This window comes from Emydura macquarii, unplaced genomic scaffold (assembly GCF_026122565.2).
Source record: "Emydura macquarii macquarii isolate MOO-44397 ecotype Brisbane River unplaced genomic scaffold, CSIRO-AGI_Emac_v2 contig_1876, whole genome shotgun sequence".
Taxonomy (NCBI): Eukaryota; Metazoa; Chordata; order Testudines; family Chelidae; genus Emydura; species Emydura macquarii.
In genome coordinates this window covers 6,157,098-6,170,296 of record NW_027132013.1, presented here as the reverse complement: position 1 = coordinate 6,170,296, position 13,199 = coordinate 6,157,098, and the positions used below count along the sequence as shown (strand labels likewise).

Here is a 13,199-nt window from a genome sequence, read left to right as displayed (position 1 = left end):
ATCTACTGCTATGTTAATGCTTCAGAGAACAAGCCACTAATTGATGGCAGTTGGGAATAAACTTCCCCTATGGCCAGTTATTCCAGAATTGTCCTCTCTGGGATTTCTTGCACATTTCTTTGAAGCATCTAGAATTGGCCATTGTTGGAGACAGGATAATTTACATGATGGAATTGTTCTGAAATGATCATTTCTATACTTATGACTTGAGAAACTTATGAATTCTCACATACTTTTGAAGGCCCTCCATGATACTGTCAAAGAACTCCCATCTGTATGCCACTATGCCCACCATCTCCCCACCCTTCTCCTTTCACACAACCCTTTTAGGGTCCCATATCAGTACTGGCTGATAATTGTGGACAACAGCGCAAAGGCATTTCTTAATCAACCCAAGCAACAGATGATGTACCACCTGGCCTCCAGGGGGCCTCCTTATCTTTGTCAGATATGAAAAGGTGTGTGGCTTCTAACCCAACAGAAGTGATGTCGAATGTCTGCCCTCATTGCAGGGACAGCCATGGACACATGAGGGGATTGTAGGTGTGCTGATGTAAGGGAATTGCTTGTCATGAGGGTAAATGATGGAGTCGGTTCCTTAGTAAGAAGCTCTGCAGTTTGCACTACAGTAGGAGACACCAGACTAGGACAAGGGAAAACCCTGGCTCATTAAAGCTCTTTGGATATATCACCTGACTGCTCGTGTGAAGATCTATTTATCTGAATCCCTAAAAAACCAATGAGCGTCTCCCTTTTGCTTTGATTTATCTGACTTGTCAACAGCAGGCCAATGCAACATATACACCACTTGCATTCCCAGTCTCTCTTCTTCATGCTAATTTTACATTTATGCAAGAGGATCAGCTGGAAGATAAAGGTGTGAGAGAGGAGGAAAGAATGGCCCAATTACCTCCTTTTTGGACAAGGCTAAAGGGACCCAGCCAAAAATCCTAGTTAAGCCAATCAAACTGGATGGCCCTTATAAAACTGAAAAAAAATCCAGAGGAAGACAATTCTGCAGAAATCCAAATGCACAATTGCAGCATAACTTAGATCAGAGTGTCTCATTCTAGTCAGTCTAAATCATTTTATGAACTTTGGTTTTGCAGCTATTTAAATTTTATTGTCCATTACTGTGTTCATTATCACCTGCCTCACACCGGATCCTGCCAATTCTTCATAATAAGAGATCATTTGAATGGAGGTGGGCACAAAGCACAATTCATGAACAAATGAACGCTAACCCCAGCCCAGCGATATTTCATTAAGTGTCTCTATTTGCAGCTGGGGAAAAATGACAGGCAAGGCAGAGAATGACAGAGTTTTCAGGAAATAGACAGGAAAGCCTCTGAGGCAGTGTCCTATAAATATCTTGGTTTTAAAAGTGCCTTCTTTCAACCAGCTTTAAGATGCAGATTTTGGTCTGGCAACCTGTGGTCTGGGAACACATTTAGCTCTTGGAAAGTTGGGCTAACAGGGAGTGTCATGTATCCCAGTGACAACTCCTGCATTGTTAATTAAGGTGCACGTTAAGCTCAAAAGGGAATCTAAGCCATTCTTGTCCTACAGTAAAGCCCAAAGGCTCCAACTGAAATCAGGACTCCTTCGTGTTAGGTGTTGTACAGTCACATGAAACAGGAATTGGCTTACTAAGAGCTTAAAATCTAAATAGCTAAGATAAAATATTATCCTCATTTTACAGATGAGGAGCGCAGGCCCAGTCCTGCATCTTAACCACAAGACCAGCTTAGGTAGAAGGATGCTGCAACTCAGGTCTGATGTTTAAGAAAGATTGTAAACCAGTAAAATGATTATGTACCATCTGAAGCTGCTTCAAGAGTTCAGTCTATCAGCGGGGAAAAAAAGTTAAGAAGTACAGATGAAGCACTAGAGATGTGTTCAACAAATATCTGAAATAAGATGGGGAGTTGATGAGGTGGTGAGATACAGGAACTATTCCAAATGGCAAGAGTTGCAGAAGAGAAGGCTCTGCTCAGGCTTGTGGGAGGATGAAAAAGTATTGTAAAGGTAGATTATCTCGCACTAACAAAAAGCAAACAGTGAGTCAAGGCAGATGCTTCATCATTTGAAGAACACAGACCACAACACACGCAAATAATGCTATCTAACTGAGCCTCATGATACAAAAAAGGTAAGAATCACAGGGGTCACTCACGGCATTCCTTCTCGTCACTTTCATCAAAGCAGTCAGGCAGCCCATCACACTGCCAGGCCCCTGGGATACAGCGCCCATTACTGCACATGAAGTTTCCAGGAATGTTGCATTCATTTGTGAAGTTATTCCCAGGCAACAGTTGGCTCTCTGCAACAGAAGGGGGGGAGGGGAACACACCCAATATACAGGGCCTGTTTTAACTTCACAAGGCGTATCTCTTTGGTAGATAAAGAGCACATGCCAAGCCAGTGATAATGCTGTCTGTCAATGGTAAATTAAACACAGTAGACAATGACCAGGCTACCCCTTCACAATGCTTTAAAAGGAGCTCACTATTTCCCCACCTTCCAGCAACACCATTTTCCCCTTCCTCCTACCCACTAGAGTAGGGTTAGCTTTAATCATTCTCTTCCTTTATAGTATTTCCAGTCTTACAAATACATATAAAGGCTATACACTGGGCTCCCAATCCCCTTTGGTCTGACCAGTGTTGTGTCTGCAGAATATATTGCTACCATCTCAGAGCTAGGTGGCATGTGGGTTAATGAACAGTCTTAAATACAGTGCTGCTAGTCAAAATTAAAAGTGAGCTTCCTGGTCTTAATCTAGTCCCTTGGCATATATCTGCTCACATGCTTGTAAGGCAGTTAGCACATTAAAGCAGTATGCCAAGAGGGGGTTCTGTACTAGAATGGCAGAAATGTTGCAGATGGGGATAGAAGCATGTTGGACAAGTTTACACAAGTTTAGAGCTACATTTAACATGAGGAGGAACTCTGACCAGTAATATCAATCAATCCCTTGCATTTTTATGCATTAAAGCTCAAAAATGCAAACATCACCGAGAGCTGAACTCCAACAGAGGAAGTTGATGTGGGGAGTATACAAATGCCTTATTAGGAAAGTGGCTAGTATGCAGGTCAAAAATGCAGGTTTAAGGATGGTGTTCCCCCTCCCCACCCAAGGGGAAAGGTAAGTCCTCCAAAGCTGCATTTCAGGTCTGAAACAAGCGATAGAGTAGAGGACAGGATATGGAGGATTTTCTTTTCCTCATTCCTGCCCTTCCCCCATGCCTGCCCCTCCGCAAACTATATGCCACCCAGGCCTTGGTTCTGTCCACCATTCCCGCTTCAGCTTCTCATCCAATCAGACTCTTCTCTAAATCCCTAGTATTTTTCCTTAATTTTATTCTTGCAAATGGCTGAGCTGTTTTTGCTGAAATTTTCCCCACAAAAAATTCAGCCCACAGCAGACACCCGTTCAGCCTGAACTGTTAAAGATTGGCAAAGTTATAAGCAACTGATAACCAGCCTATAATGTGACAGATTGGACAACCTTAACTATAGGCGCTGATACTAGCTCTGTCTCCAGTGCTGTATCTAAGAAAAGCAGCAACCACTGAGAACACAACAGACCCCATCACACCACACAACTGATAATTCTTTCTTCCTATTTCTACCAATTTCATCCAAACCTTCTATTTCATTCCCTCCTTCATTGCAAGTGAAACAGATTTAAGCTCTCCTCACATCCCAGTGCAGAAATGCTGCTATTTAGCACGTGCTGGAAAGCACCCCCAAGGTCAGCACCTGCTCACTTTAGCCTTGTCTTCACCAAGAAAGGTGTCCACTGAGGACAGTGGCATGAAACAAACCCATTCAACTCTGGTTCAGGTTTGAAAATTTTTTTAAACAAATATTAAAAATGGCTTGTCCTGGGCTACTCTCGCAGGGAAAACCGTGTGGAGCACCAGTTCAACTGCAGCCATTACTGGTAAGTGCGGAGCCTCAGAGCACTGTGAGAGACACAAGAAGTTGTATGCTCAACTACCAAGTCAACTTCTATTGTTGCCGTAAGCCAGTTCAGGTCATTCTTCCCATCACTGATCTGTATCTGCCTAGCAATAATCAACACTTGCAAACAACAATGCAGAAAGTGAAAACAACCTGTCAATATTACAGCAACCCTCTCATTAGCAAACAGCCACTGGTGTGCTAATAACACAACACATATGCTTGCACAATCGTACAAACTAAGGTTTTCTTTAGCTAGGTAAAGAAATACAAAATAAGATAGCTGGAAGCTCTTTTTCTCCTTGTGAAGGTACAGTTGATCTATGTTGGTCTTCGGTTTATTATACAGCATTCAGCATCTTAAGATTCAGTAGGATTTTTAAAACCTATATTTTAGAGAGCGCGCACACCCTTGCAGGTCAGCACCGCATCAAGGGAACTTTTTTTGGCAGTCAGTTACTATTTAATTACAACGACAAGCATTTTTTTAAAGAGATCCTGGGATGGAAAGAGCAAAATGCCTTACCATGGTTAATGACTGACTGATCATCCATGTGAAAGGGGTGTTATCCTTATTTCGTAGAAGAGGAAATTAAGGCAGATAGAAACTTAGTCTAGATTAGGATTTTTCTGATCTGCCATTCCCAACTGGTGTAGTGGAAGCTATAGAAAAGATTCCTGTTTTTTTGCAACCATGTCATCTAACCCTTCTCAAATCACACATGGGGCTGCACCAATCTGAAATTAAAATCCTGGTGTAGACATAACCAATTACAGCAAGTGACTTGTCACAGGAAATCTGTGGAAGAGCTAGGAACAGAATCCAGGTCTCCCAATTCCCGCCTTGACCACAGAAGCATCTTTACTCTCTAAGGATCACAGAATTTCAGAGAAAGAAAGCTTGTCAGATGCATTTCCAAGGTACAGGATACAAAGACAGTGGTCTTACAGACTCTGGTGGTCTTACAGACCCTTGAGGAGGAGGGGGAGGGTCAAGAGCCCAACATCTGCTTCCAGTTTTGTTTCTAATTTTCCTAAAAACAAACTGGCCATGTTCCTCAGGCTCATTTCAAAACTACCAAATAATGAAAGGAAATCTCCTTGAAGGAGAAACCTTTGAACACTCTTACAATCCCACTTTAATTGGTAGAGTATAATTGTGCTTTCCTGAATAGACTCTGACGTTCTGAGAACAGCCATCAAATCCCATCCATTGCCCAGTAAGATATCTATGGACTGTTCTATGGCATTCACTGAATTTATCCTCACAACAATCCTTTGAAGGTAGGGATACACTACCAAAGGGGAAACTGAGATACAGAGGAATTAAGTTATTTGCCTAAAGTTACACAAGAGGTTTGTTGCATTAGGATAAGAATAAAGATCTCCTTAAATCCAATGCGTAGACCACCAACCATGTGCTTTCTAAAATGGCCTTTATCAACTGCTAAAAAAGTCAGGGGTTACGAATTGAAGCATTTAAATCATATAATAAATGTATCTAGATATTTATTATGCCGATTGCTCCACTTCTAAAGAATCCATTTGTGCACACAGAACTGTCAAAACAATTCCACATGTGGAATAGTTTAAGTTACATTGCTCTTTTTGCTAACTGGCTTTAAAAATCCACTTCATTTTCCTCTACTGAGCCAACTTCAAAAAACCCTAAGGCCCATAAGGAGATCCTCATCCAGTGGCATGCAACATTTCTGACTATTACCTTCCATCTCACCCAAGGCACAGCCTGCTGGATAATTCAGAGGGGCAGGGGGGCCAAGAAAGGACCAAATTAGATTACCCCGTCTAATTCCCTGAAGGGTTTAAAATACAGTCCCTACAAATGTCAGCTTTTGTGCAACCTACTAGCAGTGGTAGAAATTCCTTCAGTCTGGCAGAGTAAGCTTTCCAATAGCTGACATACTTACCCTGAAGCCTCTCTAATTCTGAATCCAAACTAAATACTGGATGCATGTATATGTTCAGTTAAGAAAAAGAAAAAGGAACAAAAAAAGAAAATGTGGTCCATTTTCACTGCAACACATTACTGACTTTAAAAAAAAAACACACCAGCCAGGCTCAAAAAAAAGGGCCCCATGTTTCAATTTTTAAAGGGGGTTGGTTGAGGGAAACTAGCCAACAACTACTTCCAAAAATGCGGGCATCTAAATATTTAATACTTGCTACAAAAGCTTGAAGAATTCAGTAGCAACCCCCACTCTCCAAAAAAGCAAGCCACCACTGAGCACTTCACATTCTATCATCACGGCAGGAAAAGGATATTTCGGACAGGACACTTTTAATCTCAAAGTTCCAAAGCACTTTAAAAACTACAGAACGTATAACACCACTGAAATGCAGCCACCTCTGGGGTGAAAGGTACAGCATAATAACAAGAGCAACTGACATTTTGGGCCAGAGATATGAGGACAAACTTCTGAAAGAAGTTCAACAGGGTCTTTAACATCTACCTAGAGTAAGTCAGAGTTTTTAAGGTTCCTTCCAAAATACTCTCACACATTAAATGTGCTGAAACTCAAGGTACATCTAACACTTCAAAAAAAGATCCATGGCAAAGACCAGGTCAAGTGACTCCAGCTCACGGGGCTCATGCTATAGGGCTAAAAACAGAGGTGTAGATGTTCAGGCTTGGACTGTGCCCAGGGTCAGAAACTCACCCCTACTCATTGGGTTTCAGAGCTAGAGCTCCAGCCTGAGCTGTTTTTGGCCCCGTAGTGTGAGCCCAAGTCAGTTTACCCAGGATCAGAGACTCACCCTTTTTTGCAGTGCAGACAAACCCTCCGACTCCCACAGTGGATGAAGGGCTGAGTTAACACTGATGTTATCCAGTCTAGATGTTCCAAACCCAATGCTTAGACCACTAATCTATCTCCTATAGCTATATCCATTGGGTCAACCTCTTTGACTCTTAGCAAAGGTTAGTCTGATCATAGTGCATCACATCTATTCCTTCATGTAGGACTGTACTAGATTCCTGGAGCACTAAGATTGGATGCAATGCATTAAAGTGACAGGGAAAACACAGAAAGTGAAACCAGAATCAGAACTTTCAGTTTCAAGTCATCATTGTGCAAAGCAAAACTACTGAATCCTCAGACTTGGCATTCCCAAATCCTCCCTGGTAAGAGAAGAGATGTGCCTGGGCCAGGGGGCTCAAGGAATGCTGGGGTCTCCCTCCCAGCCCACAGCAACAGAACACCCGCAGGACTCCCCCATTAGGTCAGAATGTGGGTGCCCCAGCCCATTACCTCCAGCGCTGGCAGACCTGCACTGCTATCTCGGGTATGGATGGGAGGGGAGGACATAGTGGCAGCTGAGTCTGTGCTCAGAGCTGGCTCGGAGGGGGAGGAGGGAAGAGTGGTGTCCTGGGCCCCCACTTCCTTTAGTGCATCACCCGCACACATACCCCCATCAGAAACACCGAACACCATTCTGGCTGTGTCTCAACGGTGTGTTTTGGCATCACTCAATCGTTTATATAAATGCACCGTGACTCATCGGATCTGACTCAACATCATGCAGGCACCTAAAACATTCAGTGGTCTCTACACTGTACAAGTGACAGCAAGAGAACTAACCAATTAGGTCCTGTTACCTCTCTTGCTTTCCTTCTCCCAACACTGATAAACATCTGGCTCATTAACACTCAATGCACTGGAACAGGGAGGCAGCCTTGACGTGCTTATAGCAGAACACTGAATGTAAGGACTCCTGGGCGTTCTGCTCCTGACTCTACCATGTCCATTGATTCTCTGTGTACGAGTCACTTAACCTCACTGCCTCAGTTTACCCACCTGTAAAATGGAGATAGTACACCTACCACTCAGGGTCATAAATTACACTAAGGTCTTGTCTACACTAGCACTAGCTGGAAAAGCTTTTGTCACTCAGGGGTTTGAACTCTCCCTCCCTGCTCCTAGCAACATACATTTTGCCAGCATAAGTGCTAGTATGGACAGCACTGTCAGCGGGAAAGCTCTCCCACCGACATAGCCACCGCTGCTCCTTTAGGTGGTTTTATTATGTCAGCAGGAGTGCTCTCTCCCATCGACAGAACATGGCTATACAAGCGTTTATGCCAACAAAATTTACGTCGCTCAGAGGGGTGGTTTTTTCCACACCCGTAAGCAACAAAAGTTTTGCCAGCATAAATGCTAGTGTAGAAAAGGCCTCAGTTTGTAAATTACACTGCCATCCCTTGTTAACAACATTATAGAAGTAAATAAAGTAAAAATACAAACAAAAACTCATTATCCTTTCCATTTCTTTTTCAATAATTACGTTTGATGCCACCCAATGAGTTTATCTACAGCTGTTTGTTTCTCAACCTGTCTCCTAAATCCCTGTAGAGCCCAGGCTCCAGCTGGATTTGCTTTTATCTACATTGCTGCCAGAGAGGCCTTGGCAGAACAAAAGACAAGCATCCCAATGTACTTCCAAGCTGGCTCCGAGAAGTGACGGATGAGACAGGCTAGCTCTTTCGGGATCCATCAACAGCACATAAACCATCTGTCACAAGTAAAGAAAAGGACATTTGCTAGTGATTATTTGAAGACACCTAATCTCTGAGCAATTTTAATCCCTCTCTCCTGCCCACCACCACTTAAATTGCCTGATGATTACATTTCTGATGCATCCAACACTAACTAGAATTTGTGGTGATTACTTGTGAAGGCAATGGACAGGTACAATGTAATGTCAACTCACAAGTAACGTGTTCACAGAAGGGAGAAATGTAAAACATCTGATTTAAGGAATTCCCTCTTGCCCCCAATTTTTTTGTCCACAGACCTTTGGCAACTCATGACTACAATTGGGAGAACCACTGTATTTGATGTTTAGCATTTCCATGATCTAAGGATGGATCATGTCTAACCATACAAATTCAAAGGCAGAAAAACCATACGAGTCACACTTAAGACCACTGAGACAAATAAACTGACAATCAATGTTTACAAAACACAAATACACAAAAGCACCAAATCTCACCATTTTTACAGCAGTCTAGTTTTGTGCAGAGGGCGTACTCAATTATAAAAAATTCATAAGTGACAAGAAAAATCAGGCTGCTGCTTATCAGAAATCCCAACATATTCTCTTCTTATCCTCACTAGTAGAGTGTGACATTGTGCCCCGGCTCTTGTTCAAACATTCCTATCCTCAACACCTGTTTGTCAGTCTCCTGAACAACTGCCTCTTTTACCTTCTTCCACATAGCCTCCAATGCAAGCTTCCAACCTCCTGAGCTCATCCACTAAGCCATCATCCTCTCCACCATTTAAACCTATTTTAAAGACATCTCTGTTGGGCTGCCTATAATGAATCTTGCTGACTTTTTTTTTAATCTGTTTGTTGTTCTCCATGTGTTGTTGCCTTTCCCCTATTCTCCATCTACTTGGGTGTCTGTCCTGGGAGTTCTTCAGTGCAGAGGGTTGTTCGTTTTTGTGTGTCTGGAAAGCACCCAGCATGTCATCAGCACTACCATAAACAAATAACAAGGTGAGGATGCTGTATTCTTTACTGTCTATTCTAAGCATCATATAGCATTGATATATGTTAAACAGCTACTATGCTACACCTTCGAGGGCTGCATTTTAAAGCTGGGTACAAAGATTTGTGTACACACTGGATGCATCACTTCAGGATCTTTCTAAATTAAATGTGTTACTAAAATGTTAGTTAATGAATAAATTTGCTTTTCCTTCTGTGGAGTGACTAGGACAGGGAGATTTTTTTTTACAAGGATTGAACTGAGGACCACTGGGTCTATTTTAAATCCCACAATACTGCATGGCTAGACTTCTCAGCTGGGGATTTCTGGTGAAATCCCCAGCCTTGAGTTTAGCTGTCTCTACTACAGCTGTTACCTCTGCTTGGATACAACCCCTACCCCCGCCCATATGGCCAAAACTCAGGAGGACTGCTTAGTGTGGTGGGGGAAAAGAGGGACATTGACTATTTGTAAACAGCCTATGTGGAAGTAGCAGGTGACACCAAACCAATAAAAACAAACAAAAATAGAAATAGAGAGAGGAAATGACTTCTTATTTAATTTACTAAACTGGAGCATGGTTGCCAGGACTATAGGAAGGAATGCTTATCAGCAGTGACAAACAGGAGAGAAATCAGTGGAAAGGAAAGGTCACATATTAGCCCTATTTAACTTTTACGTTATGCAACCAGGTCTCTTCCTGTAAGTTAGCAAGAATAAATATTTCAAAATTTTAGAGCACCTCATCAGAGGGTCTCAAAGCACTTTAATGCCTATCAGGAATTAATCACCACAAAACCACTATGAGGCAGGTGCCATCTTCATTTTGTTTAGATTTGTAAACTGTGGTACTGAGAACTTAAAGGACTTAACAAGTTCACACACAAAATCTCTAGCACAGCAAGGAATAGAATTTAGGAGTCCTGAATTCCAGTCCTGTGCTTTAGCCACAAGACTGTCCTTCTGGTCTTAAGAAGGCATAATTTGTGTTTGTACTGTAGAGACAACTGAGGAGAGACTCCTGTTTCAGCTGCAAAAAGCCAAAACAGAGAGCATGCAAACTTTACTTAGGTGTTTAGACTTAACAAGCCTTGAAGATGAACCCCATCAAACCACCGTATTCTGAAGAAATTAAATCTACTCTAAAAGATTCCACCAGTCAATACTGCTTAAATCTGGCACTAGCCAGATGCACAAACATAGCCATGATCCTAATAGTGCTGAGTGTTCCCAACTCCAGTCACACCTCACAGGAACAGGGCACATGATCTGCTCTCAAGAAGTCTGCTCATCCTATATGATGGAGAGACATCCTGTTGACTTTGCTTATTAGAGTAGTCAGGTACCAATGCGCAAATACTGTGAGAATGTGGCAAAAGGGTCTTCTGCACTGCTCAAGGGAAAGTTAGAAAGACTGACTCCCTCAATTTCTTTCTGTTCAAGCCTCAGTGGTGTATGCTGTCACTATCACCAGTTATTTACTTGTGTTATTGTAATAATTAAGGGTCCCTGACTGAGATCCATAACCACTGTACCGAGGACTGTACATACTCATAGGAGACAGTCCTTGTCCCAAAGATCTTACAGTCTAAATAGGCAAGACAGGGTGGGGAGGGGGGAACAGACACAGGAGTGAAAATTTGCCCAACATCATAGAGCAGGTCAGTGACAAGTCTCCAGTCCAGCATCCTGTCAGTTAGACTCAGCTGCCTCTTAGGCTATGTCTACACTGCAATGATTCAGGCTCGAGCAGCTCAGACTAAGGGACTTTTTAACTGCAGTGCAGATGTTTGGGCTCAGGCCAGGACCTTCTCACCTCGCACCATCCTACAGCCCAAGCTCCAGCCCGAGCCTGAATGTCTACACTGCTATTAAACAGTCCTTAGCCCCACCAGCCCAAATCTGCTGGCATGGGCCAGCCACGAGTTTTTAATTGCAGTGCAGACATATCCTTGGTCTCAAAGGTGACGAGCTCATCACTAAACTTGGAGTAGAATGGCAAGCAGACAGAAGGTTACTGGTTCTTTCAGAGTCATGCATAATTAAGCTCTTAACCCCTAAAAATTACATGTGGTGCATTCTGGATGTTGTAGAGAAGAACTCAGGGGTGAAAGAGTTAAGCCCTTATTATCCCTTAAGAATAAAGCTCACGATCCCTTGAAGTCACTGGAAACTTAAGAAATGTGCAGCTCCTGTTACACTAATAGGAGACAGTGGGGCTTACAGAAAGATTATCCCTCTGAAGCAGGAATGAAAGTATGGATTCTACACATTGAGTGTAAGGGCATCTGAATAACTTGGTGATATATTTGTAGTAGATTTCCTCCATAAAAGTCACTTGTAATGGAAAGCAACCTGCTGATTACAGACCAAGGATCCTCAACACCCACCCACCCTGCTGCAAGCTCAGCATTCCAGCTTAGTTTTTTTTAATCTCTCCAGATTCTTCAGTGATTTTCAGCAAACTGACTTTTCTATTCTTAAAGTCAATGTGTAAATAATAAGATTATAAATTTATGTAGCGCTGTTCATGCCAGTTATTTCTTCATATTTTCAGAAGCACTTAACCCTTTCTTCTGGGCACTTACAGAAAAAGTTAGTACAACCAAGAATAAAAATCCAAAATATAAAGGGCATAGCCCAACCATATCAGGCTACTAACCTTCAAATTAGACCCAGATGCAGGTTCTTAAGCTTGTGTCCATCTTTAAGCACATAGGTATTCCCGTCGACTTCAGTGGGGCTACTCCGGCTTAAAGTTAGTCACACATTAAAGTTCCTTGCTGAAACAGGACCTCAAACCGTGAGCAATTTTTCCTATGCAGCTGTACAGACCTCAGCACAATGGGATCCTCATTGCCCTCTGCAGGCACTACCTCAATACAAATACATACGTGAAATAAAAAAAATAATGAAACGAGGGGATTTTTCTCAAACTTCTCTACTAGCTTCAGCTACAGTGGAATCATCAGGGAAGATGCGCCATTTCCTCAGCCAGGCAGAGCCCAAATGAAGAAGAGTTTTACAGTTCATTGGGGATATGTCTACACTGGAATAAAAGACCCACAGCACAGCCGTGGCTGGCCCTGGTCATCCGACACAGGCTTGTGGGGCTGTAAAATTGCTGTGTAGATGTTCAGGCTTGGGCTGGAGCCTGAATTCTGGGACACAACGAGGTGGGAAGATCCCTGATCCCAAGTCTACACAGCAATTTTAAAGCCCCACAGCCCCAGCCAGAGTCAGCTGACCCGGACCAGCTGCAGTGTTTAATTGCTGTGTAGACATCCCCCCTAAGGCAGTGGTTCTCAACCTTTTCAGACTAGCATACCCCTTTCAGGAGTCTGATTTGTCTTGTGTACCCCGTTTCACCTCACTTAAAAACTATTTGCTTACAAAATCAGACATAAAAATACAAATGTCACAGCACACTATTACTGAAAAATTGCTTACTTTTTTCATTTTTACCATATAATTATAAAATAAATCAAATGGAATATAAATATTGTACTTGCATTTCAGTGTGTAACATATAGAGCAGCATAAACAAGTTATTCTTTATAAAATTTAAGTTTGTGCTGACTTCACTAGTGTTTTTATGCAACCTATTGTAAAACTAGGCAAATATCTAGATGAGTTGATGTACCCCCTGGAAGACCTTTGTGTACCCCGAGGGGTACGCGTACCCCTGGTTGAAAAACACTGCACTAAAGGCTTTAAT

The 13,199-nt window shown here is 42.4% G+C and overlaps 1 protein-coding gene across 3 annotated transcripts in view; it reads right to left on the bottom strand.

The window, feature by feature from the left end:
• The window catches only part of LDLRAD3 (low density lipoprotein receptor class A domain containing 3), a 153,854-nt gene that overhangs the window by 102,402 nt on the left and 38,253 nt on the right, over positions 1-13,199 (bottom strand). For 2 of the 3 annotated variants that reach the window (XM_067558105.1, XM_067558108.1), the window contains exon 2: positions 2,177-2,323. The exons of the other annotated variant lie outside the window; for it this stretch is intronic. In XM_067558105.1, the coding sequence (XP_067414206.1) occupies positions 2,177-2,323 (147 nt within the window). The remainder of the gene's footprint in view (positions 1-2,176; positions 2,324-13,199) is intronic. 3 annotated transcript variants of the gene reach the window in all.